The following is a 27,156-nucleotide window of genomic DNA, read 5'->3' on the forward strand; positions in this document are numbered from 1 at the left end:
CCACGGATGAGTCCAGCCATGTCCATTCCAAGATGGCTGGGCTGGGGCCAGGATGGGCAGTGGTGGGCCCAGGGCCCACAGTGGGAGGCTTTGCCCAATGGTTCCAGTCCTCTGGCTACCAAGGCAGGGCTCCTAGGCCTCAGAAAGGTGGATAATCCATCTTGGAGGTCAAAGCCAAAGGCTGGGTGGAGGTCCTTAGCAGTGTGAGGCCAGAGAGCTCACCCTGTCCAGTCTGCCATCTGGCCTGGTGGTGGCCTCCTGGGTGGAAGAGGGGGCATGGACCTAAGGGCATGGAGAATAGGATGTACAGGACATGGTGGTGCTAGGCAGGGGTCCCCACCCTCCCAGCAGAGCCATCTGGTCTGGATTTCCCTATTTGTGGCAAGATTGTATTTACACATACATGTTGATGGAGTGCCCCAGGCTGTGTCCACATTGTGTTCCCAGTCTTGCTGGGAGGTGGGTGGTGAACACTGGGAGTCCTTTCCGAGCTGCTGACTGGGCAACTGTCATAGAGCTGTCCTGTCCACTGTGGACAATGTCCTCTGGGGCTCGTTTCCACCTGGGGGGATGTTAAGAGGGGGTTAGACGTGGCCCTGCTCTTCAGGGGCCTAGGCTGGTGGGATGCCTGGGTGGCAAAGAGTAGGCCCTTCCTCCAGCTATTGCTCCCCACTGCTCCCCTAAGGGGTGGGCATAAGCATGGACTTCTTGGTGATCTCCCTCTGCCCCAGAAGTTTCACTACAGGGGGCTGGACTGGCCTGAGATCTCCCACATCCCATCCAGGGTAGGGGGAGAGGGCTCCACCCTTCCTGATGTCACCATAACTGGGGCAGCATCCTGGCCAGGGAAGGGCCACTGACCTTGGCCCTGGGAGGCAGGAACAGCACCGCCTTCATGGGTGGGGGCTTCCTCCCACTTCCTCAGTGCTGGAGCTCAGGCCTGGGTGGGATGGGCTAACTTGCTCACTAGCTGACCTTGTCCCTCCTTCCTCAGGGAGGAAACAGCCACAACAGGACAAACTGAATGCCGAACTGAATGCCTCTGAGCTCAGAGGGCGCTTGGGAGAACCTGGGCTGCTACCTGGACAGAAGAGACCCTGTGGCCTCCTGAGCAGGCTGGGGAGGGATAGGGGCAGTGTTTAGGTTAAGGGCAGGCTGCTTCTGTGTGGGCAGGTGGGGGTGGGGGAGTGCAGCCAGCTGGCCCAGTAAGGAAAGGACCCTAGGACCCACTTCCCAGCCTCCAGCAGGGGAGACAGGCAAGGGAGACAGGCCAGAGACCTGGGGAGCCCTCAGGCTGCCTGCCCCCTGCCAACCCCACTCCCCTGCCAGTTGCAAGGTCTGGGCCTTGGAGCCTGGACTCCCCTCCCCTCTGGCTCTGTTCCTGCACCTCTTGCCCGCTCCTGCCCCATCCAGCTCTGGCTGCCTCTAGTTACAGGGCCCTGGGGACTGCCCTATCCTTTGGGCCCCAGAGCCCTCCCCATTGGGGGAGGGGCTTTCCTTCCCTCCTCCTGGGACCAGGGTGCCCCCTGTGACCTCAGACCCGTGTCCCAGATCCCCTGTCCAGCTGTTGGCTGCCCTCCGAGGGGGGAGCCAAAAGCTGGGCGGCAGGAACCTCCCAGGGCTGCCCCTGCCTGTGCCCCAGCCTCCCTGCCTATTAAGGGCGGGTGGGGGTCTGGGGCCTTTGACGCGGGAGGGCGGGCAATTGGACCAGGATAAAGCCAGGCTGGGGGCGCGGCCACTGAGGGACTCCAGGACTTGGGACTCGGTGAGTGTCTGAGGGCTCCTGGTGGGCTCGGTGGGCCCTGGGGTGGAGGGGCTAGGGTGTGGACGGTGGGGTGGCCAGAGGCCTGGATGTTGCCACCCCAGGGGCAGACCTCAAGAGAGCAGCAGGGCCAGGGGACCCCAGGCCTTCCTGTTCATGCTGGCAGCTGAGCTGCAGCCTCAGTGGTTTCCTCAGTCAAAAGGGGTGAGGGACCACCCTGGTAAAGGAAGCAGCCTTTTCCTTGCAGAGCTGACTGGACCACGTGGAAATGTACCCTCTCCTTCCAGGCTCTGATATTGTCATGTGTCCTCAGCCTCCCAGTTGTGGCCTCAATGGAACAGGAAGAGGGTGACCGGGCTGCACTGTCAGGAGGTGGGATGGGGTCACAGTGCAGTGGGAACCAGCCTGGTGTTTGGCCCTGGTATTTACAGAGCCCCTTTGTGCCCATGTCCTCTTTGTTGAATGACGGTCATCACAGTGATGGAACGATCAGTCATATATCGTCACATTGGGGAGTGGAAACAGGGTTGTGAATAATTGCTCAGGACAGCGGTGTGCATGGGGCTGGCTCAGGTCACCCCGACTTCGTGTGACCTTGGAGGTGCTGGGGGGCAGGAACCAGTTGCCACACAGGTGATCCATGGTTGGTATGGCCATTATTAGCCCAGATGGATTTGACAACAGCCTCTCCTGCTCTGGTGTAAACCTTTGATCCCTACTTACCTATGGGGCCATGTTAAACCCTCTTGTACCAAATAAATTAGTGGAGCGTCAGGGACACAGACCTCCCCCCTCAATAAATGAAGGACTTCTAATCTGTTTGACCCTTTGGGCTTACTGTGCATAATCGCAACATAGATGGTCATCTGTTGTCATCCTGGGTTTAACAACCCCCTGAGGGACTGGAAATATCAAGGCAGCGCTTTGCTCTTGCCTGTGCCGCCTGCCTGCCTGTGAAGGTGACAATCGCAGTTCTCTGGTCTGTGGTGGAGCTGTGGCCTGCCCAGGCAGTGCCGATGGCTGACAGAATGAGAGGGTGGCCTTGACAGGCAGACCACATGGGTAAGCAAATCAGCACCATGCCCTATGGGCACCACAAAAGCCATGTATGTGGCAAGGTGACCCTGTGTAGGGCTTGTGGGTCAGCTGCAGAGCTCCAGGGAGTGTCTTCTCCACCTTGAGATCCTGCCGGGTAGAACAGGTGCCAGGCCCCATGGAAACTGAAGCCTGCTTCACACGGTTCTGCTTCCAGGCCACAGTGGGGTGCCCCGTGACCAGCTGGGAGCTGCCAGTACCTTGGAAAGTGGCTTTCCTCCTTGGCAATGTCTCCATTTATAGAGGAGGCCACGGGCCCCAGAGAGGGCAAGCGCTGGCCCTGGGTTGCACAGGAAGTCGGAGCAGTTGGTCAAGCCCTGATGATGCGGTTCTGGACATGAGGAGCATGTCTGTCTCCCCTACTGGCCATCGCCTCCAGGAAGCCTTTCCTGATTACCAGATCCTGCAACTCTGCCTTCTGCAGTGCCTGCCTGCTGTGCTGGCTTATTCTGCTTGGGAGTTCTCCTCCTGCTGGTCCCTATCCCAGCAGTGAGCACTCAGGAGGCACTAGAGGGAGGGACTGATAACTTGGGGAGCTTCCCGAAGGCAGAAGACGCTGCCAAAAAGTAGTGAGCAGGCTGGGGTGTGCAAGCTCAGGATTAGATGGCGTAGGTGACCTTTGAGGTTCCTCTGGACCTCAGGGGCTGAGATCCCGTGATGGGTTCTGGACATTTCCCAGATCTGGACCTCTGCCCAGAACGTTGGGTCATTTGTCCACAAACAAGTGTGTGTGGGGGGGTCCTCCTGGTGCCAGGTCCTGTACAGGAGGCAGGGTGGAATTGACATCCTCTATGTCTGGCCTTCGGGATATGTCTTTCCTGGGGCTGGACCACTCTCTACTCAGAAGGGCATGTGGCTGAGGGAGAAGGGATAGGACAGGAGTGGGGGGAAAAGGGCCAGCAGCAACTGGTCAGTGAGGCGGGCTGGACTCTGGGTGCAGGGGTGGAAGGATTCTGGGAAGGTTTCTCGGGTGGGTGGGTGAGGGCTTGGCCAGCTTGGGTCTCCCCTCCAGGCCCCCCTAGCAGCGTGTGGACTTGGGCTTGCTCTGGGAGGATTCCAGGAACGGCTCCTGCCGGATAAAAATAGATTTCTCCGAAGGGCTTGGGGCTGTGCCAGGGGCAGCAGGTGCCCCCCAGGCCTGGCCAGAGTGGGTGCCCCAGGCAAGGGGGGGATCGGGGTCCTGGGGCCCAGGTTGCAGCCTGAGCAGCAGGGTGGGCTCTGTGTGCTGGGTGCAGGATCCCTGAGCTTGACGGGAACTGTCATCTGGACAAATCGGGCACAGACTGGGTGGGGGAAACCCCTTGCCCTGGAGGCCCTGTCTCCCAGAGGGCCAGGGCTGGGATGAGCAAGACTCAGCCCAGCTGTGGTTCTTCTGTTTCCTGGCTGTGTGACTAGGGCAAGTGCCTTGAGCTCTCTGAGCTGCTGTTTTATACACACAGTGTGGCTGACAGTCTTGTTTATGGCATGCCATGTCGGAACAGTGTCTGAGGGGACAGACCCTCAGTAAAAAGTCAAGGTGGGAGATTGATGGGACACAGTATCTAGATCTATCTTTCAGGGAGATGCTGCTGGAAGCCGGGAGTGAGGAGCACTGGAGTGGGGATGCTGGCCAAGGCCACCTTGGTGCTGGGGGGAGGCACAAGTGCAGGAGCTCTTGTCTGGGAGCTTATGCCATCAGCTCCATGAGCTGGTGGCAGACCCCCTGGCTTGGTTGGGGGTGTGTTTGTGGGTGGGGCTCCTGCAGAGTCCTTCTACATTGTATAGTGGTCCATCCATCTGTGATCCAGGGTCACGGGCATGGCTGATGCTCTCTGAATGTGTGTGTGTGTGTGTGTGTGTGTGTGGAGAGCCCAGGAAAGTGCCGTGTTCTCAGCTGGGTCCCTGGCCAGCTCCCCTGGCTGCCCCTGGGGTGCTGACTGCTGATTGCAGAGGCTGGGCTGTCTGTCTGGGAGCTGGGCTCAGGGCAGGGTTCCCATCGAGGCTCAGCCTCCAGGGACCTGTGTGCTGGGGGTCTTCCCATCCAACTTCCCCCCTTTCTGAGGGTCTCTGGGCTGGCAGGGCAGGTAGGGCATTGGCCATCATGATGTCAGTCACTCTTGGGGCCAACAATCCCAGGAGAACTTGCGCCTGCACATGGTGCTCTCTGGAAGCAAAGCCAGGACCCTGGGGAAGGTTTTGCCTGGGAATGTCATGTAGGGCCTCCTGGGGAGAGGGCACCCAGTGAGCCCTAGAGGATGAGCTGATGTGGAGACAGCACCCTGTGGCTCATGCCCTCCTGTGGGACCCTGTGTGGGCTCTGCGTCCCAGTGCCTCCAGTCCTCTGCTGCACACTGGGGACATGGTGGGGAATCACAGCTCCCTCACGTCCATGTGCGAGGGTTCAGTGAGGGGCAGCGGTGTCTGGTACAGCAGGCGCTCAGGAAGTAGAGGGGTCCTCAGCGTGAGGCCAGGGACCGAGCAGAAGTCTGAGCAGGCGAGGCCCTCATCCTGGAGGTGTCAGCCTTGTTAACCCACCAGGACCCCCTTCTTAGCATTTTCAAAGTTGGGAGCTGTGGGTCCAGGCCTTGGGCTGTGCTGGTGCCCATCGAGAGCATGTTGCGCTTTTATCTTGTCCTTCGCGGCGCGGAGCCCCCCTGCAGGGGACTCCCTCCAGCGCGCCGGCCATGGGGAGCCCCAGAGGGTTCTAGGGCGGCGCGCACTCGGCAGGAGGAAGGCCGCGCCTGGAGGCAGGGGCCCCGCCCCGCGGCGGTCAGCGGCCCTCCCCTCTGCCCTTGCATTTCCCCTTCCTCCTCGGCGCTTCCTCTGCGCTCGGCCCTCCGTCGCCCCTTTGTTTGCAGGGCGCGGCGGGTCCACGGTTATATTTAGGCGGCAGGTGTGGGAGCCACAACAAGCCAGGTCGCCAGCCGGTCACCGGCCACCCGGTCCACGTGACGCCCGGGCGCTATAAATAGCCCCCGGCAGCCGGGCGGGAGCGTCCCGCGGAACCAGCGCCCTGCGCCCCGGGTCTGCCGCCCCGAGCGGATGGAGGCAGCGGCCGGACGCCTGCGCGGTCGGGTGAGCGGGGCCCACGCGGGCCGGGCGGGGGGCGTGCCGCGAGGACCCCAGCCCCGCCCCGGGAAGGGGGCCGCACCCGCGGAACCAGCCTCTGCCCGCCCAGGGGGCACGCGCGCCGGGGCACCGCCGCCCCACCGGAGCCCGCCGGCGGCCCTGCCCCCGTGCTCCTCTTACCTCTCCCGGGACCCGCTGTGCCCCAGCCCTTCAGCTTCCCCCATAGCATACCCGTTTCTGGGGCCAGGGGCTCCTCCGAAACCTGGATCCAAACTGGTTCTCCCCTTAGCTAGTTGTGACCAGGGATGAGGCCATGGCCGCCCTGAACCTTGGATTCCGCCTCCTTAAACTGGGTTGAGTGTTGCCCTTGTCTCCTAGACTTGAGCTTGAGAAAACCCCTGGGATACTTTGCTGGTCTGATCAGGCTCAGAGAAGGTCCTCTGTCTTTCCCTGGTCTGTTCACTCATCTGCAGACAGGGACTGTGATGGGCCTCCCTCAACAGGTCTCCAAAGGACAATTGTAGACCTGGCTGAGGGTGGAGGAGGCTGGCTGGGGCCTCAGGAGAGGGGATGGGATAGTGGCAGGAAGGCCAGAAGGATGGGCTTCAGGATCCTGTGGAATGTCGGGTGGGCATGGGGGCGGTAGCTGGTGGACTTGAGTCTGCCCTGCCTGGGGATCCTACTCAGTGACCTCACTGAGGAGGTGTAGTTAGGAGGGAGGGCCACAAGGCCGGGTTGGGCCATGTGGGACACATGGGACAGGAGGTTGGGCATCACTGTTTGCTCCCACCTAGGGCTGGGAGTCCCAGACTCTGCAGAGACAAGTGGGGTGTGTAGCGAGAACCCAATCTGGGTAGTGGCCTTGGCCCAACCTCTGACCCTGGCCAGTCTAATCCCTGACCCCACTGATAAGTGACACTTTCAGGCTCAAGTGTGCAGGAACGTGGGGTGGCTCTAAGCTCCTCCATGCCCAGCGACCTTTGGCCCTGAGGACTTTGGTACCTGAGGGGTACTGGGCAGCAGAGCCAGGCCATCTGCGGATGCCCACAGGGTCTCCCAGGTGCCTAGCAGCGGTGGCAGTGAGGTGGTGGTCAGCCTCTCAGGGAAAGGCCCGGAGTCCTGTGGCTTCCTTGGACCTTTTTTCTCCTCTCATTCTGGTAAACACACGCACAAATGCACACACATGTACCGGGGTATCCTGCTGCCTCGGGAGCAGGTATTTGTGCGCTGGTGTTTGGGCCGTCCGCAGCTCTCTCTTTCTGGCTCCTGGATGGCACAGGCTGGCTGCGGAGACAGGACAGGATTCCTTCTCTCTGCCTTTCTCCCCCTCCCGGGGCACTACACCCCTGTTTAACCCTCCCCGGCCACGCAAGGGGCAGGGTGTGAGTGAGACGTGGCATCTGCCCTGAGTCCAGGAGTGGCGGTGGAGCTGGTCCACAGCATTCAGGGTCTCAGGCCTTGGGCCCTTCCTGCACCCAGGCTGAAGCTCCAGTGGCCTAGCCTGCCTGGTGGGCAGCTGGAGAAGTGGGGGCAGGGGCAAGGGCAGAGGTGAGAGGTGGTGGGTTGGGGCATGGAGAACCCTACCGGGTGAGCGGTTAGGAGTGCCAGCCGTGGGGCTTGGGCTGAGCCAATGGCTGGAGGAGTCTGTTGACCACTGGGCCCCAGCTGGTGGGACCTTGGGGGCATCTTGTTTGGACTCTCATTGTGCAGGTGGGGAAACTGAGGCCAGTGATATGTCCAAGGCCCTTAGCCCACCTGTGGGGTGTGAGTGGGGCTGGTGCTGCTGCTGAGGCCCTAGGCCTGGGGCCTTTGGGGCCCAGAGAGGGAGAGACAGGAATGGAGGTGCCTGATGGCTGTCTCTGTGGCCCAGCAGCATTCCTCCCCACGCCCTGTTACAGTGACCCCACTCCTGGCCACCTGCTCGGTCACCACCTTGGCGTGTGCCCGGTGGGTGGCCCTTTGGCTGTTGTGGTTTGTCCTGGCTCCCTGGGCTCCCAGATGGAGGGCAGAGCCCGGCTTGTTTACCTCTGTGCCTGGCCAACCCTGTGGGGAATGGTGGGGACAGAAGCTGGAGTGGAGACGTTTAAGGGTTCATGACTATGAGTGGGGCCTTCTTCCACTCACACAGTGGGTCCCAGCACCCCGGCCTCCATGCCTGAGAGCCTTTCCCCAAGGACCGGCCGCCCCAGAATCACCAGGCTCAGAAATTCCCCAGTGGACAGGGGACTGTTCTGGGGTGTGGGTAGGTGTCTGCTGAGCCCAGGAGGGGGCCAGGCTCAGGGTGCTAGGCCTCTGTTACCATAGACCACCTGGGCATCTGCATGTTGGGGTTCAGGACTCTTCTAGGGTGTGTGTGTGACCCTGAAATCCCTCCCTCCCTCTCTCCCTCTCCACTCCGTCCTGGTGGCTGTCCTTTCACCTCAGAGCCCTGGGTCAGTCCAAACAGGAGCTGTCCTCCCTTGTGCTCTCGCATGGGGAAACTGAGACCCGAACTCCTGCAGCAGGGCCCTGGGAGAAGCATCACTGTGACGGTGGGGGTTGGGCAGGCTGACAGCCCTCTCAGGAGGTGGGGCTCCCGGTGACCTCTGCTCTTCTCATTTCCTTCTCCCCTCCATCTGCAGACCTTGCCTGCTGCTGACTGGCCTGGGATTCATGGAGAGGGCCTCGCGGGGCAGCTCTGAGTACTGCCGTGCCCAGCATCGCCGTGCCTGCTGCTGAGGGGGCCCCTGTGCCTCTGGCCCTCACCATTGCCCTCGCCTGCCGATGGCCTCCACCCGGCCCCGGGCCGCCTGAGCCCCCTGCACCCTGCCAGGACTTGCCGTGCCCCGATGGGGTAACGTGACAGAGGCCCGTGCATCAGAGCCACTGCCCGCCGTGGCCATCGCCTTTGACCCCCACCCCAAGGACGCTCTATTGGTTCAGTTTAAGTTTGTTTTTCCTTTAGTCCTTGTGGGCTTGGGGCTCGCCTTTGAGTGAAGAGGACTGTCCACCCGTCCATCTGTCCACCAATGCAGAGAGGACGTCCCCAGTGACAGGCACAGCCCTGGGCACGGATCGACGGCCAGATTGACTCTAGGCTTTTAAAAGTTTTCTTTGCTGAGCTTTTTGGTTATTTTTATTTTCGCCCTTTTATGATTATTCGTCTCTAAGAGGCAGGAGCTGGACTGGCCCGTTTTACTCTGGGCGGGGGCGCTGTTTTTTCTTTTTCTTTTTAAAGAGTTGAGTTTTCTTTTTTAACTATCCCCACTCCGAGAGCATCCTACCCCCTCCCAAGTATTTGCACAATATTTGTGCGGGGTGCGGGGGCAGGTTTTTTAAAAAGCATTTTCTCTCTTTTGGAAAAGCACAGAGATCCCGTTCTTGGGTTTTGGGGGTCTGGGGGCCCCTCCTGTGAGTGTCCCCAGCCCGTCTCGGGGAGGAGCCATGGCACGCATGAACCGGCCGGCCCCTGTGGAGGTGAGCTACAAGAACATGCGGTTCCTCATCACGCACAACCCCACAGACGCCACCCTCAGCACCTTCATCGAGGTGAGTGGCCGGGAGAGGTGTCCGGAAGCCTGGCCCAGCTGCCCTCAGCCTCCCGAGAGAGATTTGTAGCTGTCAGCCCAGTGGGGGCAAAATGGGTGCCCTGGTTACAGAATCCCCAAGGGGGGACACGAGAGTGTCCTGGGAGCTCTGGGTGAGGGCTGCTGGGGATCAACTGGCTCCCTGGGGGCTGGCTTGTGGGCAGGTGGACTCCAGGCTGCCTGAACAGAGGCAGGTTCAGAATTAGGAGGAGCAGCCCCGCACCCTTTGCTGGCTGTTTGGCCTCTGCAGAGGCTGAGCAGGAAGGAGGAGGGGGGCCCCCCAGGTGAGGAGGGGCTGCTGGAGAGACTGGCAGGTGGGGGAGTGGCTTGGAGGCCAGCACCACGGCCAGCTCCAGGGCCACCTCAGGCAGCAGGAAGCCCACAGGCTCTCCCGGAGGCCTCGGTTAGAACAGGCTGGGCTGGGGGCTTCAGGGCGCCGCTGTCTGTGTGAGCAGGGGCTGAGCAAGAGTCCGAGCTTGCCACAGGAGAGAGCGACCACTGCACCCTGGAGAGTGGGCAGGCAGGTGGGTGTTGCTCGTAGCCCCAGCCTGGGTCTCTTCATAGGGCCTCCGGCCTCCAGTGGAAACTGGGGTGTGGGGGGTTCGAACTCCTTGCTGTTTGCAGAGCCTGGGGCTGTGTGCAGCCTCTTCCCTCTGCAGGGTGAGTGCTGGTCACCATACACAGGAATCTGGGCATGAGGGAGCCTTGGAAACTATAAAGGGGAGGCAGGAGCACCCTGCCATCAGAGGGGCTGGACCCAGGATGTGAACCAGGGGCCCTTCGGAGGGCTGTCCCCTCACAGCTGAGACCCTTGAGATAATCTCAGGGCCTAGGAAGAGACTGAGCAGAGCACTCAGCTTGTGACCCGGGTCAGGGCTCAGAGGGTGACCAGTGTCAAGGTTCAGCCTGTGTTCAGGGTCAGGGCTGAGTGTGACCAGGGTCTGGATTCAGTGTGTGACCGGGGTCTGGGTAAAGTGCATGCCTGGGGTCAGAGCTTCGACCTTGGCTGGGTGACAGCACCCTCTGCTGCAGGCACAGAGGGATCTAGGCACCTCCACAGCCTCAGAGCCCTGCACCCTGTCCTGCTCCAACATTCTCAGAGGTACTGTGTTCTGCCCTCACTGTGTCCAGTGTCCCTGCCGCATGACCAGCAAGGTCCAGCAGCTGATTCCTCACCACCCCCAAAATAGCTGCTGGGAGCAGGTGGGGTGGGAGCAGCCCCTGCCTGTGGCTGGTGGAGGGGATACCCCCCCCGGGTATAAATATCCCTGGGCCTGGCTGTGAACTGCCTTGACCTTTTCCCTGGGGCTTCCCCACTGGTACCCAGAGCCTAGCTTCCTTCTGCCGTTTCAGCACGTGCCCCTCTTCCCGCGCCAAGGTCTCCCTGGCCCTGGAGGCCTGCCCCTCCCAGACTGATGGCCCCAGTGCGGGGTCTGGAGGTGCCCCTTGACTGGACCATTCATGACCCCTGAGCCAGGATCATCCAGTAGCCCACATACGGCTGGTGGTGTCCTGTCCTTGCTTGGGGATCCAGGAGGTTTGTCTGGAAAATTGGGTCTTCCTGGGCCCTGAGCACCCAAGAACAGGGAGGTAGTGTGCTGGAGGCTGCGATCACAATGAGCCTGGGTGGGGACACCTCCCTGATGGGTAGACCAGGGTGCAGTTGCCCCAGAAGCATCAGGAAAGACTTGCACCCAGCAAGTCACAGAGCCCAAAAGGCCACCTCGGTGGCTTATGTTTCAAATCAGCCTTTCTGTCTTGTTTAGCTGGGCATGAGGGGCCTGCTCTGGGGGTTCGGGTTGGGCTCCCACCCCTGAGCCCTGCAGCCCAGCCCAGCCCAGCCTTCTCTCTCCCTACCAGGACCTGAAGAAGTATGGGGCCACTACCGTGGTGCGGGTGTGCGAAGTGACCTACGACAAGGCCCTGCTGGAGAAGGATGGCATCACCGTTGTGGTGAGGGTCGTGGTGGGGGTCGTGGTGAGGGTCAAGTGGTGCCGATGGCTCTGCAGCTGCCCTGGGAGGGGGCTCTCTATCCATCTGGACAGTGCTGTGAGGCAGGCACTGTGGTCTCCCTGTGTGCTACCTGCCACCCCAGCATGTTTGTGTTGGGCCCTGTGTGTTTGGACACATCTTGGGGAGGCTCAGGCAGCGGGCTCTGTGACCTCGAGTGAGTCACCTCCTCTCTGCAGGGCCTTTTCCTACCTCTAGAGTAGTGTGTTTCTCCCAGGCCAGCCTGGCCCAGGAGGCGGGAACGCAGGCTCCGAGCACTGCCACAGCCTGACTCCCACAGCCAGCACTCCCACACTGGGGCGGCAGGCACCACGGCTTCTCAGCCTCAGTACAGCCCCCGAGTGGCTCGGTTGTGGGAAAACTGAGGCTGGGGTCAGTGGCTGTCTGAGGCCACAGCCAGAGTGCAGCCAGAGTGCGGCAGAACTAGGACTGTGGGGAGTGGCACTTTGGTAACAGCACCCCCTGCAGGGGTGCTCCTCAGTCAGGGGCTGGGACTCTGACCCCAACAGCCCTGCCTGATGGGACGTGGTCCCACTGTGCAGATGCCTGAGGCTCGGAGGTAGCCCAAGGTCTCCCAGTGAGTGTGGGGCAGAGCAGGGAGTCCAGCAGCTCTGTGCCTATCTCAGAGGCCTCCGTTCAGTCACTTGCTGCCTTTATTTGCGGCTCTGTCACTGAGCAGCAGGAGCTGCAGGTAGGGTGGGGCAGGTACACCTGGCTGGCCCCTGGGGAGGCTGTCTATGGAGGCTGTGGGGAGGGACCCTTGGGCTGTTTCCTTGGTCCCTGGCCCTGGGACGTGGATCTGTGTAGAGGGTGGGTGGCTGTGTCACCACAGCCCTGTGGGAGGGTCTCTTGGCACCTCCCTGGAACAAGGTTGCCCTGACTTGGGCTGGAGGCACAAAGGGTATCCAACAGGCCCCACCCAGCTCTGCCTGGGCCTCAGCCACCTCAACATCAGAGGACCCTGTCTTTGGCAGTTGCCATTTTATAATCTCTGCTCAGTTGTTTGGAGTGGCAGAAGGAGCCAGAGCTTCAGGGTCACAGAGGCCCTGGCCTGAATCCCGCCTCTGGCCCTTCCCAGCCTTGTGAACCTGGATCCTCACCTGTACAGATTGGGTGCTTGGAAAGACTCAATATAAAAGTGTGTACAGTGTCTCTTAGTGAGGGAGTAAATGGCCTTTCCTTCCTTCCCCTGCAGCAGGAAGGACTTGGGTTAGACCAAAGGCAGCCAGGCAGACTGGTTTCATTCAGGTGTTGCTGCATCTGGAGGCTGGGGACAGGTTGGTCTGGACCTGCTGGTCCACTCATTTCTGGGGCAGGGGTCCTCACAGGCTGCTTCCCTCTGCAGGACTGGCCATTTGATGATGGGGCACCCCCGCCTGGCAAGGTGGTGGAGGACTGGCTGAGCCTGCTGAAGGCCAAGTTCTGCGATGACCCTGGCAGCTGTGTGGCCGTGCACTGCGTGGCTGGCCTGGGAAGGTGATCTGGGGGGTAGGGTGGGGCTCGCTTAAACATGGAGATCTCATGGTCTGACTTGCTCTCAAATGTGGGTGTTAAGCCCACATCACACATGACCTCTTTCCAGAAGGTTCCCAGACATCAGCCTCCCAGCCTCGTAGGGAGGAAGTCCTTCCTGAAGTCTGACCCTACTCCCTCCTGCTAGCCCCACCCCTCTCCAGACACTAAGACCCCGACCCCATTAAACAGCCTGGATTTGACTGAAACAACCTAGCTTTGCAGAGGGAAGACTGGTGAGCAAGGTTGATAGCTGAGTATCAAGCTCTTATCCCGAGCCCAGCAAAGAGGTTGCCTGGCTCACTCAAGGTCACAGCAGGGCTAGGAGGGAATGGGATTTGGACCCAGGTAGTTGAGCTGAGCTTCATGCCTGTGCCCTTCATGGGGGAGGGAAGGGCATGGGGGCAGGGGGGTCTGGGCAGCTGTCTAGTGGAGGGTGAAGGCATCAGCCCTGCGTCTTCAGCAGGTGGCCTGTCAGGGAGGGGAGCAGAGGCTTGGATGACCCGGCCCTGCTGTCTGCCCCCAGGGCTCCGGTCCTCGTGGCACTGGCCCTCATCGAGAGTGGGATGAAGTATGAAGATGCCATCCAGTTCATCCGACAGTGAGTGGCCGACTGGTGGGCGAGGGTGGTTGGCGACAGCTTAGGGGTCCAGGTATTAGGAGGCTACCCACCCTGCAGGGGCCCAGAGCCCTGCCAGCAGGCACTCCTGACCCCTGGCTCCGGGATGTCCTCTGAGGTGGCCCCAGTCCCATGCAGCCTCGTTGTGGTACCCAGTGCACCCTCCTGAGGGCCAAGGGTCACGCTGCCCACTGTGAGCGAGGATTAGCCTCTGTGTGTGGCCCCCCCAACCCCAGGGCCAGGAGTGTGGTGAGGAGAAAGTGAGGTGAAGGCTTGGCTAGTCCAACCTCTGGGACTGTGGTCCCTCAGCCCAAGGCCGTGTGAGTCAGGACAGGCTGGGTTGTGCTGCAGTAATGAGCTGGCCCCAACCCCAGCCATTGAAACCACACAGGGTGTCCCCGCTCATGGGACCTGATACCGTCAACAGGGGCAGCCCCATCTCCAGCGTTGCCAGTCGCTGGGTCACAGACACAGGGAAAGCCATGGTGGAGCCACACAATGGCTCTTGAAGCTCTGCCTGGCTCACAGGTGTCTCTTCCATTCACATTTCATTGGCCAGAGCAAGTCCATGGCCGCATTTGAGGTCCTGGGCAGTAGGGGTGGATGACTTCCAGAAGTGCTTGCTGCACCATCCTAGGCACCTGCCACACCTTGTCACTTGGGGTCCTCCGCTTCCCTCCCTCCCTCCTTCCCTTCCTCCCTTTTCTCTCTCCCTCCACCCAGATTTGTCCACACCTCACCCTGTGTGGCCAGGAGCCTGCAGGCCTGGGGTTGGGCCAGTACCTGGGTAAACATGGGGGCCTTGGAAGGGTAGGTACTATGGAGGTGGGGAGATCAGGGAGTCAGCCTGGAGGAGGTGGTAGCAGGTGAGTTGAAGGCCAGCAGGGGTGACAGCAGGTGACTGGGAAGGGTGATCCTGGCAGTAGGAACAGCTCAGGCAAAGGCTCAAAGGTAGGATGGGCTCTGTTCTAGCTCCACTGGACTCCTGGGCCTCGAGCTCCCTGGGGCAGGGCAGGTGGCTGAACCAGGTCCCACCTGATCCCCACCCCTGTCCTGTCTCCCCAGGAAGCGGCGCGGAGCCATCAACAGCAAACAGCTCACCTACCTGGAAAAATACCGGCCTAAACAGAGATTGCGGTTCAAAGACCCACACACGCACAAGACCAAATGCTGTGTCATGTAGCTCAGGACCTCAACCGCCTGGGGCTGAGGGGTGGCCGAGCCACCATGCCCCACCCAGCAGGGCCTGGCACCTCCATCTGGCCTCTCTCTCCAGCACCTCAGCACACCTGCCTCCTGGGGTCCAGCTCCGCCCAAGCACCCTTGCCTTTCTCTCTCTCTCTCTGTCTCTCCCTGTGTCTGCCCGTCAGCCTCTTTTTACATCCATCCTTCCCTTTGTGTCCTGTCTCCATGCCCTGTGTCTGTCTCTGTGTCCTGTGTCTGTATCTCTGAGGCTTAGTCCAGGGCCCTGTCCCTGACCTTCCTGCCATCACCCTCCCTGCTCCCCCTCTTCTCTGGCCTTGTGTTGGGGACAGGTGTACTTTTTAACCACTGGGCAGGACCCCTCCTCCACAGCCCCTCGCCCTGACCTGTTCTCAGCCTCCTAAATTATTGGGTCTGAGGATGGTCAGCTGTTCTGGACAGTTGAAGGCAATAAAACAGGACCCTGTGGCTGTGTGGGGCTCCCTCTGGTGTCCATGCTGGGTCCCTGCGTTCCCTAGCTTAAGGACAGGGGACATCTCTCATATTGCAGAGAGAGCCGGGCTCCGTGGTTGCCATGCTGATGTTTTGGGGGCTGGGGTGTTAGAAGGCAAGGCTGGGGTCTTTTTTTTTTTTTTTTTTTAATGTCTTTATTCATTTCAGAGAAAGGAAGGGAGAGGGAGAGAGAAAAACAGCAATGATGAGAGAGTGATTGATCAGCTGCGACCGGGAATCGAACCCCGATCTCCTGGATCCTAGGTCGACGCTCAACCGCTGAGCCATGCCCGGCCAGGCAAGGCTGGGGTCTTGTCCAGTGGGTGACTGCCCTGTCCTGCCCCACTAGGTGTCCTCATCTCAGCCTTAGAGGACCAGAAGGGAGCAGTTGATGGTGGCTGACTTGGCTTAGGGTGGAGGGACAATGCCATCCCATCAGCCCAGGGCAGGGATGGGATGCCAGAAGGGCAGAGGGTGACCCTGGGGCACCCGTGGGTGAGTGGGCCTGAGTGTGTGTGCAGGGTGCCTGGCCTCAGTGCTCTTGTGTGTGGGTCTTGCAGACTTGGGGGCCGGCCCTCTCTGGACTGAGGACAAGGTTCCTGGAGGACAGGGACACAGCTGGGGGAGGGACCGGGGCTAGTCTGGTGGGCTGGGAGTGGCAAGGCTGGAGGTGGTGCCACCCAGGGCCTCTGCTCCCTGGGCACTGTCACTCACCTTTGGATACCCCCAGAGGACTTTACTGACCCCTTCTCCTTGTCGTTGGGACCTGCTGGCTGTGGTAGGAGTTGTAGTGCTGGGTTCTGCATGCAGGCCACCTCCGACCTGCACCCACCTGCCTGGCCTCCCCCTCATGGCCCCACCTGGCCTGCCCCTCCCTCACACCCTGCACCCTGCACCCATTCTGGGATAGGGGCTTTCTCAGCTCCCCAGGTCATCACTTCTTTTTCCAGGGGAGGAGGTGGGCCCAGGAAGGATGAGTGCCGGGGCTGCACCTTGCTGGGGGCCCTGGGTGGGTGGCTGACATGGACACAGGCCTGATCTCTCCATTCCCTGGCCTGCTGTGGCCTGGGCCAGTTGCCATGTGCTTGGCTGTGCAGAGCTTGGCCACCTCACTAGGTAGGAACTGGGCTCCTCCTCACTGCCAGACTCAGCTTCTCTGAGCCTCAGTTTCCCCAAGGGGCTTGTCCAATCACCATTGGCTCCAGGAACCCACCCAGCTCCAGGCTTTACTAAACCTGATTTTCAGGAGGGAAAATGGGCTGGAGGGCAGCATGGAGGATGCCTGCCCACCCACTGCCCAGAGGCACCTGGGGGCGGCCAGTGGGCAAGACCAGGGAAGCACCCTTCAAGGGAGATGGCACCCCCACTCACACCACACCACTAGGCTGGACCAAGGGGACCCCTCCTCCCCAGCTCCTTGGTCCCAAAGGAGGGCGCCCCCAGCCTCAGGTCAGGGACTGGAGTAGAGGGGGGTCAGTGGGCAAGACGGGGCCGTTGTGTAAAGGCTGAGCCACTGCACAGCCTCTCCCCGGGAGGCCCCATCTGGAGGGATGAGGTGGCGGGTGGGAAGGGGCACAGACCCTGGTCCTCTCTGGGCTCCTGGGAGGAGAGGGGGCTGCCAGCTCTACCAAATGTTTTTTTCCTCTGTTCCCTGAACACATCTCAGGACACAACATGTGCTCTCCAGGAGGGTCGCTGTATTTTTTAACCCACCATCCAAGTGGTGGGGCCTCCCTGTGCCATCCCCATGTGGCCACATCCCTGCCTTGAGGGGGTGGGGGTGGCAGGCTAGGAGTTTGTCCAGCCATAGGAGGAGCTGATGAGGGGCTGGGGGCAGGGGACATGTAGACTGGTCCTCTAAGGATGGGGCCTTAGAGGTACCAAGGTGAGTGCCAGTGGAGAGGGGCTCTTGGTGGAAGGAGTGGCCTGAGCTAAGGTGTGGAGGAGCATTGTGGGCACTGGAGAGAATGGCAGGTGGGCAGGGTGGGCTGGAGGACACTGCTAGAGGGGCTGCAGCCTGGTCTGGTCCGAGAGAGAGAGCCTGGGATGAGGCCAGGGGAGGGCACACTGCCCATTTCACGTGTAGGAAAACCAAGGCTGAGAGGGAAGGACAGGCTGAAGGTCAGGTGGGCCTCAGGAGGAAGTTCTTGCTACCCATGTTATAGATGGAAGAGCCGAGGCCGCACAGTTCAGCCAGGTGGCCGGGCCCCTGTGGGAAGGTCTGACCCTGGGCTCAGGCTGGTTCTGCTGCCCACCCGGGTGCCAGCCCTGACTGTGTCAGGGGGATGGAGGTGAGGGTGGAGAGGGTCATCGGGCCATGGGACCCCTTCCTGTCTGTCTCCTAGGCTGGCTTCAGTCCCCTGGGGGCCCAGGGGTGGGTGGGCAGGGAGCCGATGGGCATGACACTTCTTTGTTGAATCTAGTGGGCAGGGAGCCGATGGGCATGACACTTCTTTGTTGAATCTAGATCTTTCTTTCAAATGAAAAAATGTTAAGCAACCAAGCTCTGTGCAGATGGGGCCAGGCTGACAGGTGGTGGGCATGGGGCGGGCAGGTGAGGAAGGGGGCAGAGGTCACTTCTGTCTGGCTGCTAACTCTCCGAGGAAGCTGAGCTGCCTGGTGGCGAACTCCCGGATGCCCGGCTCCAGGTCCTTCTTGAGGTTTTCAAAAGCTCCAGGAGAGGAGGAACTAGTCAGAGAAGACCCCCAGCACTGCCCATGGGGAGGGAGGGGGCCTCATGCTCCCTGGGGTGGATGGGGGCGGCAGGATGGGCCTGGGCCCCACCCCCTCCACCTTCTATGCCTGGGGGCTTCCATCCCCAACACCACCCACTTCGGGCCCCTCTCACTGAGGCGCCCACCCGTAGCCTTAGGTGGAGTGGGCGAGCCTGTGACAAGTGGGTGGGCAGAGGGAGGGGGCTGCTTACTGCAGAACAGCAGCTTCACATCTGCACCATTCACCACCTGAGACACAGCCTGGGGGTGGTAGCAGATGGTATAACCTGTTCCACAGAGGAGAGCATGCTGGCCAGGGGATGGGGCTCATAGGTGGGTGGGGCCTCCCTGTCTTCTTTGGGGGCTCAGACCCACTCCTGCCCTTCTAAGGCCCCAACCCACCCCTTTTCTCTCTCTCTCTTTTTTAACCCTCACCAGAGGATATTCTTTCCATTGCTCTTCAGAGAGAGTGGAAGGGAGGGGGAGAAACATAGATGTGAAAGAGACACATGGACTGGTTTGCCTCTTGCACATGCCGCCTGGGGGTGGGGAGTGAACCTGCAACCCAGGTACGTGCCCTTGCCTGAGAACCAAACCCATGACCCTTTGGTGCGTAGGCCAATGCTCCTATCACTGAGCCACACCTGCCAGGGCCACCTTTTCTCTCTTGCTAGTGGGCCCTGAGGTCTAGTTGTGGTGTGGCCGGTGCTAGGTGGGAGGGACAAGGCTGGTGAGGGTCAGGGTGCTCAGGTGGGGCAGGCCTGGGTGCTCCCAAAGCCCAGTCACCCCCAGTCACCAATGAAGAGTGCTGCCCAGGTCCTGATGTGGTGATGACGGCTGTGCAGGTAGCTGAGGGCCTGTGACAGGTGGATGCTGAACTCCTCCTGGCTCTGGGTCATCTGGCCAGAGGACGGCATGCCTGTCATTCACTGGGGCTAGCTCCTCACCCACCTCCCCTTCCCAGCTGCAGCCCAGGGCCCCCCACCCCACCCCCAGGCCCCTCACCAGGCAGGACCAGAGGAAGTGGCGGGCACTGAGGCCCCTCTCCCAGGCCAGTGTGCAGAAGAGGGTGTGTGGAAGATGCCACTGGAGCAGCACCGAGCAGCGGTAGAAGGCGAACTTGGCCTGCTACAGGGACAGCGAGGGAGGGGTCACCCGCTACCTGGGGTCTCTGAGCCAGAGGACCAGGGCTTAGGGTGGGGTCTGTGGAAGCCCCAGGGATGGTGCGGCCATCCGTCCTGGGCTCCTTCCACTGCCAGCAGTCCTCCTCCCTGACTTTTCTCCTGGTTGCATCCACCCTGGCACCTCACTGGCCCCTGAGGAAGCCCGGGCTGCCAGGCTGCGGCGCTGGGGCCCCAGGTTGGACTGAAGGCAGCTCTCCCATTTGTTTTGGAACTGGGTGCTTATTGTTCACCTCCCCAGTGGCCAGGAGCTTCAGGAAGGCTGAGCTGTCTTAATGGTCTGGGAGTGGGGCACAGGCTGACACATAGTAGGGCTCCATCCATATTTCAAGAGGTTCAGTGAACAATATGAGTCCCCCACCATGTAGCAGGTGCTGGGGACATAGCAGTGAGCAAAAGAAACTGGGTCTTGCTTGGACAGAAGGCACAGCTGCATGTGTACACGTGTGCATGCATGTATGTGCACACAGGAGAGCAGACGATCGTGTGTGTGTGCGTGCACATGGGGAGGCAGGCAGACTGTGGAGAGGGAAACCAATGCAGGAGCCAAACCTGCTGCCCCAGGGGAACCCATTACTCTGCAGACCCCCAGCCCAATGATCCCTGGCCACCTGTGGGTCTCCAGCCCTGCCAGGGCAAAGGCCCATTAGCAGGCACTGACCGTGACGACAGCCGGACAGCGGTCCTTCAGGTGCAGGAGCAGGGGCACCATGCTTTGGTGTACCTGGGTTCGCAGGCTACTGGGCTCCCTGCCTGTCATTGCTGCCACCAGGTCCCCAAACAGTGCCATGGCCGCCGCTCGGATCCCATCCCGCTCCTGCAAGACAGGGGCTGCTGAGTCACAGCTAAACCTGCCTGGCGGCCCTGCCTCCACCCAACTTGGAACCTTCCCACCCCATTGTGGGGATGGGGCTCAGTTCCCTCAGCAGGATTGTATCACCCAGGCCCGGTGAACCCAGGGCAGGGCCTTGCCTCTCCATCAGGGCTCCTGGGGTGGCTCCCAGGCCCCCTCAAGGGCTAAAATCTTTGCTCTCACACTCACAATCATCCTGACAACCCGAGTGTCACGAGTGTATAATGGTGGTGGACTTATCTCCTAATTTCCCAGAGAAGGGAAAATAGTCTTTGGAAACATGAAGACCAGTTAGGAAGGTGTGGACCTGGTGGGGCTGGAGACTGAGCTCAGGCTCAGGCCCGTGGAGAAGAGCAAGCGCCACCTGGCGGCCACTGTGCCGCCCGGCCTGCCTGAGCCGGCACACGCCCAGGGCCCCGAGCCTCCATCTCCCTGCCCTCTCTGGAGGCCAGCTGGGATTCCCCCTGCCTTCGAGGAACGGGGCCCAGGAGGGGCCTGAGTAGGGGGTGCCCCGCCCCCACTGGGGGCACACTCACGTCATCAAAGAAGGAGCGGGTGTTGACTGCAACAGTAAGGCTCTGGGCCCCCGGGCCGTATGCTCCCAGGCAGTGCAGCACGTTGGACACTGTGCCCATGACACGTACCACCACAGGCTCGCTATTTTGGAAGAAGCCGTTGAGGAAGGGCAGCAGCTGTTCACGTAGCAGGCTTCCCTGGGGGTGGCAGGGGCGGTGGGCCAGGGGTGCCAGGACAGACTGTCCCTGTGCCCCCCACCCCTACCCTGCTGGTTGGACCCAGAACCAACTCAGGTTCTCCCTGCGATGTCCCTCCCCAGACCCCAACCCAGCCTGGACACCTGCACTGCCCCGCACCCACCTCGGGGCCTGGAGGGGACAAGGTGGAGGTGGTCACCAAGCCCATGACCCTGCCAAAGGTCAACCCAGCCTCATTCTACAGATGAGGAAGCTGAAAGGCACAGTCATGTGTCCCTGACCACACGGCTGGAAAGGAGAGAGCTGGAATTCTAACCCAGGGCTCCTTGTCTACACCCCATGCCCCACCCTTTCGGGGTGGGGGTGCCTGTACCTTCTCGGGCTGGAAGAGGATGTTCCCAAGGCCCTGCAGGCTCAGCACCCGGACCTCGGGGCTGGGGTCCCTGATGCTCTGGGCCAGCATGATCAGGGCCTCCTGTTCGGAGAGCACTTCCAGCAGGGTGGGGCTGTAGAGGAACTGGGGTGGCCCCCAAGGGCAGGCAGCTCAGGCCTGGCACCCTCGCCCAGGAATGGGGATCTGGGACCAGGGTCTGGCAGGAGTTTCGGGGTTGGGGGGTGGTTGACCAGCACCCACTGGGTATCTTGGTTAACAAGTATTTGAAACCCATCTCCAGGTTGGTTCAGCCCTTCAATGTGTAGCTGGAGAAACTGAGGCTCGGGGGTGGGGGGGAGGGCCTTGCCTGAGGCCTCACAGTGAGGCTGGGGCCAATGTCCCTCACCAGCCTGGCTCATAGGCCCCTTGGGGACAGAGCCCAGGAGGGTGACCCAGACATTCCTGCCAGCAGAAAGGAGAAGCACCAGGCTTTGATTTGGGTTTCTCCCTATGGATGTCCTTATAGAAATGACATGTGCCCCCCACTCCCTGCGTCGTCCCCAGCTCATAGTTGCAAACTGGGCCACGCCCAGCGCCTGTCTGCTTCTAACCACCACCTTCCAACTTCACAGTCCCAGGGGTGGACCCAGGTCCAAGGGGGGAGGGCAGCCTGAATTTCAAGCCAGGTGTGCCTGACCTATACTCAGTGTCCCTCAGTCCTGCAGGGGACCTGAGAGGTGGGGGATCCAGCCAGGAGCCCTAGTGTGGGAAGGAGGGGTCTGTTGGGTGGGCCAGCCCGTCACCAGGGGTCTGGTGTGGGTCCTGATGGGGTGCTGAGGCAGCTGGAGGCTGTCTCTGAGGGGCCCCTGCCCCGCCCAGAGCCTACCTCATTGAAGATAAGGATGGCCACCTTCCTCTCCCGTTCCTCCTGGCTCTGCAGGCTGGGCAGCAGCTGGCGGGTCACTGCCTTGATCTGCCTACAGGGGCTCTGCACCATGGCCCTGGGGGGTGGGGCACGAAGGGCGGGACAGGGTGACAGGTCCTGGGCTCACAGAAAAGCCCATGCCCACCTTCCCGTCACCACCCAACCCAACCCAGGCCAGGTGGCTGGAGGTGTCACTGAGTGTGGGCACCATCCCTTAGAGTGAGCTTCCAGTCCCTCTGTAGCCACTGGGTGCCAGACCTGGGCTGGGAGTTGGGGAGTTGGGCTGAGAGAAGAGCAGGCACTGCCCTTATCCCTTAAAAGGCCTCAGGCTTGGGTGGGGTCTGGGGGAGACTCCTGAAACCATCGGTTCCCAGTGCATGGGTATGACGGGCACGGGGGCACACGTCTTTCATGCCCGAGGGCCTATGTGCACACGTATGAGTCCATGGGACTGTTTGCATAGGCCGGCCTTGAGGGTCACTGCGACCTATCAACCCTCCCGCCTGTCCCTGTCCCTACCTGGCCAGGAGGCCCACACCCTGTGGGTAGGTGTCCATGGTGGTGAAGAGGTCCCAGGCGCCCTGCAGCTCCAGGTGGGCAAAGTCCTGATAGTGCCCCGTAGAAGACAGCAAGCTCCTCAGTGCCTCCAGTGACATGCTGCAGGGGGCAGAGGGGGTCACGGGGAAGGTCTTACCCCTGGGGGGTGCCTGACGTCCCATTTATTCCCGCTCTTGTTCACAGAAATGATCAGTTTTCTGAGTCACAGGGTGGAGGGGGTCCCTTTAAATGCAGGGCTAAGAGTCCAGAGAGGGCATGGGGGGAGTGTGAGGTGAGCCCAGGACTGGGTGGCATCATGGAAGCCCAGAGAAGGTCCATCCGCAACTCCTGACACTCCTCTGCCTTGAGAGAAGCCAGGTTCCACAGGTGCACTCCATGCGCAACAGAGCGCCAGGCATGAAGCATGGCGACTAGTGCTAGCCAGCAACCAGGTATCACTCCAGGCGTCGCCCCTGCACTGGCTAAGGGGACCCTGTGCAGCCGCACTCCCTACAGAGGAGGAAGCGGTCTGGCGAGGTGCCGGGCCTTGTCCTGGTCACACAGCCTTGCCAGGGGCAGCAGAAGTGGAGCTGAACCCAACCCTTGGCTCCAAGCCAGCACTGTGACGTCATGGCCACTGGCCCCGGCCTTGATGGAGGCTGCAGGTACAGGTCCCGGAAATGCAGGCCCACAAAAAGCAGGGCACCCCGTTCTGTGCCCATCCCCATCCAGGCTACTCTGAGCCTGGTTGCATCACTCTGGATGTGTGAGTGAACCCCAGGACGAGGCTGTCGGCTCCCACCAGGCAGGGGCTGAGCAGGTTTGCAAAGCCAAGTGTCAAAGAATGAAACGCCTCTCCCCGGAAGTCCCTGTGGTGCCAACCCAAATGCCAGCTGGCTTGTCATCTTGCTCCAAGCCGCCCCACTTAAAAGGCAGCAATTTCCAGGTCATTGGTCTCAGCTACAGAGTGAGGACCATTTCAGGGGAAGGGGACTTTGGGGAAGAGTGGTGGCTTGTTCCCCTTGTGACAACTCTTGGAAGCTTCTGGTTTCATGATTGCCTGTCCTTGCAGCCCACCAGGGCGTCCAGGAAGACCATGTGGTCTGACCTGGGCATTCTCGGGACTCTTGCCCGGCTCTGGTGAGAGAGGTCGGTTGTCGGCCCCACGTGGGTGGGGGAAGCCAAGGCACTGACGCTGTGCCTAGCAGCTTTCTCCCCTCCCGCCGAGTTCTGGGAGGAGGACATTTTATTAGCTGATTAGGGGAGATCTGTGCATTCTGCACGGGTGAGTTGACTGGAAAAGGAACTTGATGCACATTTGAATTGAGAAGCAATGTGAGAAGAAGTGACATTTTTTTTCAGTGCCATGCCTTGGGGAGAGCTGTTAAAACTGACAAATTGCGTGAAGTACATCATAATACAAACAAATGAAAAGAGCCAGCCCCCGCGGTTTTAAAGACTTGCTTATTGGATTTCTCCAGACGCGAGCTGGTGCAGAGGGAAGCCGAGGCCGCCAGCCCACACCTCAGCTGTGTGCAGCAGGCCTGACCCTCCCACACAGGTCCCATCCACGCTGTCAGGCAGGGTGGAGGCCGGCAACCATCCATGACATCAGCACAAATGTACCGGGGTCCCGTGACTCTCATGGGTGACCCAGAAGGGTGTCTGCCTCCAGGGACCAGGCAGTAGCCAGGCGTATGCCCCTGCTGTGCTATGGGCTCTAGCTCAGGGACACACGGACATGTTGTGGGGCTCAGGGGAAGCCTCTGACCCTCTCTGAGCCTCAGTTTCCCTGTCTGTAAAATGGGGGACACATCTGTTTACAGAATCCCTGAAAGGACCACACTCAAGGAAGGTGTGGCAAATATGGCAAGTGTTGTCTTGTGGAGCCTATGTGCCAGCTGAGTGTCCCTGCTGCTGAGCATCCTCTGGTGACAAGTCAATGGGACACATGCCTGCCCCCTGGGTGCTCTCCACGCCGGCCACTGCGCTGGCCTCAGATGGGGTTTGGAAGGTTGGACTGTGTCCTCCCCAAAGTGATGTCAAAGTCCTACCCTTGGTACCTGGGGAGGTGGCCTTATTTGGAACTACGGTCTCTGCAGATGGAATCAAGCTAGGAAGAGGTAATTAAAGTGGCCCCAATCCATCAGGACTGGTGTTGTTATAAGAAGGCGGATATCGGGACAGAGAAACGGGAGACGCGTGGTGAGGGAGGCAGGGATGACAGTGATGGTTTGCATGCCAAGGGACTTCAAGGATGGCCAGGAGCCACCAGGGGCTGGAAGAGACAGGAAGGAGTCTCCCTACAGGTTTCAGAGGGAGCATGGCTCTGTGGACACCTTGGACTTCTAGCCCTGGAACTGTGAGGGAATAAGTGCTGTTGCTTTAGGCTGCTTACTGTGGCCCTTAGTTGCTCGGCCCTAGGAAGCAAACACAGCATCTTTCAGCGGCAGGTCCTGCAGATGCTTTACCTCTGGGGGCTGGGCGCGGCCGCCTCCTGGGCAATCTGCTCGGGCTGGGGCTCCTTGGGCAGGCGCAGCTCCAAGATGTAGTGGATCTGGGTGAGGAGGGCCAGGAGGAGCTGCGGGTAGGCCTCCTGCACCGGCTTCTTGAACTCTCGGGCGGACTGCAGCTTATGGAGCGTGTTCGTGGCCTGGCGGGGCGGCAGGGGCTACTGAAGCACCCGAGACCTGGAGCCCGGGGCCCGGTCTGCTGACCAGCTGTGCATCAGACCCACGTCCAACCACGCCTCTCCCTCCCTGCTCACGGGGACCGAGCCCCTGAGATGCCCCTCCCGCAGGCCTGCCTCTGCCGGCTCACACAGCTATTGCCTCTTGTGCTTATAGTGGCATTCGGTCCAGAATGTTCTCGAGGGGAAGGAGGGAGCAACCGTAACAAGGGGAAGGCAGGGACTTGGGGCATGGCTGGATGCAGGGAAGGCCACCCTGCTCACCCATGCTGCTGTGTGGTGTCGACAGGGAGGCTGGCTCCAGCCCTGGGCTGGGCGGTGCTGGGGAAAGGGTAGGACTTCCCTTCTGCTGCCAGGTTCAGCTGTCAGGCCTCTGATGTATGCAGTATGTCTAGGTGGCTTCAGGTAGGGAGGGGAGTGTGTACTCTGGGCTGCTGCTCAGGGGGCTTTGGGGCAGGGGGAGGTCTCAGCCTGGAAAAAACCAGGAGTGGGGCACAGCTGCTGCCTCATCAGAGTCAGCCAAAGAGGATGGGCTGGCATGTTAGGAAGTGAGCTCCCTGTTCCTGGCGCTGTGTAAGCAGAGCCTCGGCGTGTGGAGAAAGCTGGGGGCAGGGCAGTTCCTATAGGAGGGGGAGCTGCAGGAGGCAGCCTCTAAGATTCCTCCAGAATCTACAACCCCCAGAGCCCAAGCCCGCCTCGCCACTCCCGCCTCTCCGCCTGAACCTGGCCCGAAGCCCCTCTGCCTCCACACTGTCCTCACAGTGAGTCCTGAGTCTTGCCTCTACACCATATGCCTGAGTGTGCCGCAGGACACCACGTCCCACCTCACTGAGGGGAAACAGGCTCGGGAGGGGTCCGGAATCTTTGGCCAGGAGGTGGGAGCTGGGCCTGGCCCGGTCCATGCAGTCAGCCCTGGCTGGGCGGCCTTGTAGGCCTCTCTTTCAGGCCAGGCTGGGCAGGGCTGGGTGTCCCCCCTCCCCGGGCTTGGCACACTGTGGGCTCCCAGACACCATGATATCTGACTGAATGCCCACATGAAGTTGCTTCAGCCCAGTGGCAGTGGGTGGTGGCTTCTGGGGGTGGCAGACTCACGGCCAGTGAACGCAGGTAGGTCTTCTCCTTGGGTTGGGGGCCGCTGCTGCTGGTACCGAGGGGCAGGGGCCTCTCCTGCAGCCATGCAAGCAGCGTGGCCAGCACCAGGCGGCTCCCACGCTGCTCAGCCCCCAGTGCCCTCCACAACTGGAAGGCGTGGCTGTGGGCAGAGAAGGGCTGTGAGGGCTCAACCTTGCTAGTGTGCCGCCATGACCAGGGCCTCAGGTGCCTGGAGTGGCATGGCCGGGGGGACATGGGAGATGCCCTGGGTCCCTGTTCCTGGATCTCCCCACTTTCAGGGTCTCTCCTCCAGGCCCTCCTTACTCCAGCTGCAGACTCTGACTCTGTCACCTTCAGTGGCTCCCAAGTACTGGCAGGACAAATCGGGCTGGCATTCAAAGTTGTCACCCTCTGACTCCTTCCCTCTGGCCTCCAGCCCCTGCCTGTCCTCCCTCCTCTCCTGCCTCTGGACCTTCGTATATTATCGTTTCTTATGCTTGGAGCACTCTTCCTCACTGGCCTATTTCCACTCTGCCTTTAGGGCTCGCCTTGAAGTCTCCTCCTCATAGAAGCTTGCTCTGGCTAGTTCCTCCTAGACCTGGGTTTGTTGGGGTTCAGCTCCCCCAGGCCCAACTTGAGTCAAGTGAGGGACCATCACTGGCATGTGCAGAGCTTTGCAGAGTCCATTCTGCAGATGGGGAAACTGAGGACCAGAGAGAGAAAGGATGTGCCCAGGGCTCTGTGTTAGAACTGGGGAGTTAGGACTGGAGGC

The 27,156-nt window shown here is 60.8% G+C and overlaps 2 protein-coding genes across 12 annotated transcripts in view; one reads left to right on the top strand and one right to left on the bottom strand.

Moving 5' to 3' along the window:
* The first annotated feature begins 1,003 nt into the window (after positions 1-1,003).
* On the top strand, positions 1,004-15,310 carry PTP4A3 (protein tyrosine phosphatase 4A3). Of its 11 annotated transcripts, none has more exons than XM_081116897.1 (7): positions 5,821-5,911; positions 8,527-9,123; positions 9,250-9,433; positions 11,332-11,424; positions 12,827-12,957; positions 13,460-13,594; positions 14,678-15,310. In XM_081116897.1, the coding sequence occupies exons 3-7, from the start codon at positions 9,329-9,331 to the stop codon at positions 14,793-14,795; spliced, it is 582 nt and encodes a 193-aa protein (XP_080973023.1). In that variant the 5' UTR covers positions 5,821-5,911; positions 8,527-9,123; positions 9,250-9,328; the 3' UTR covers positions 14,796-15,310. The 11 variants fall into 11 exon arrangements, with proteins under 11 accessions (XP_080973026.1, XP_080973022.1, XP_080973019.1 ...); XM_081116891.1 differs by having other exon boundaries at positions 13,520-13,594; XM_081116900.1 differs by lacking the exon at positions 5,821-5,911 and adding an exon at positions 1,004-1,765 and having other exon boundaries at positions 8,527-9,433; positions 13,520-13,594.
* Positions 15,311-17,880: 2,570 nt separating this feature from the next.
* The window catches only part of LOC308547130 (maestro heat-like repeat family member 5), a gene marked incomplete at its 3' end in the record, with an annotated part of 35,091 nt that continues 25,815 nt past the window's right edge, over positions 17,881-27,156 (bottom strand). The window contains exons 19-29 of the mRNA XM_081116913.1: positions 26,385-26,544; positions 25,075-25,256; positions 22,586-22,723; positions 22,028-22,142; positions 21,142-21,285; positions 20,592-20,768; positions 19,864-20,019; positions 19,027-19,149; positions 18,818-18,920; positions 18,234-18,308; positions 17,881-17,978 (exon numbers count right to left, since the gene is read on the bottom strand). Of these exons, the coding sequence (XP_080973039.1) occupies positions 17,881-17,978; positions 18,234-18,308; positions 18,818-18,920; positions 19,027-19,149; positions 19,864-20,019; positions 20,592-20,768; positions 21,142-21,285; positions 22,028-22,142; positions 22,586-22,723; positions 25,075-25,256; positions 26,385-26,544 (1,471 nt within the window). The remainder of the gene's footprint in view (positions 17,979-18,233; positions 18,309-18,817; positions 18,921-19,026; positions 19,150-19,863; positions 20,020-20,591; positions 20,769-21,141; positions 21,286-22,027; positions 22,143-22,585; positions 22,724-25,074; positions 25,257-26,384; positions 26,545-27,156) is intronic.

This window comes from Miniopterus schreibersii (assembly GCF_964146895.1).
Source record: "Miniopterus schreibersii genome assembly, chromosome: 17".
NCBI classification, from domain to species: Eukaryota; Metazoa; Chordata; class Mammalia; order Chiroptera; family Miniopteridae; genus Miniopterus; species Miniopterus schreibersii.

Bases quoted from the DNA above. Each gene is read 5' to 3' on its own strand.
- PTP4A3 (XM_081116893.1), top strand. From the start codon at position 9,329: ATGGCACGCATGAACCGGCCGGCCCCTGTGGAGGTGAGCTACAAGAAC. The intron at 11,425-12,826 runs GTGAGGGTCGTG...TTCCCTCTGCAG, and splicing joins AGGATGGCATCACCGTTGTG to GACTGGCCATTTGATGATGG. The intron at 12,958-13,456 runs GTGATCTGGGGG...CTGCGTCTTCAG, and splicing joins TGCGTGGCTGGCCTGGGAAG to CAGGTGGCCTGTCAGGGAGG.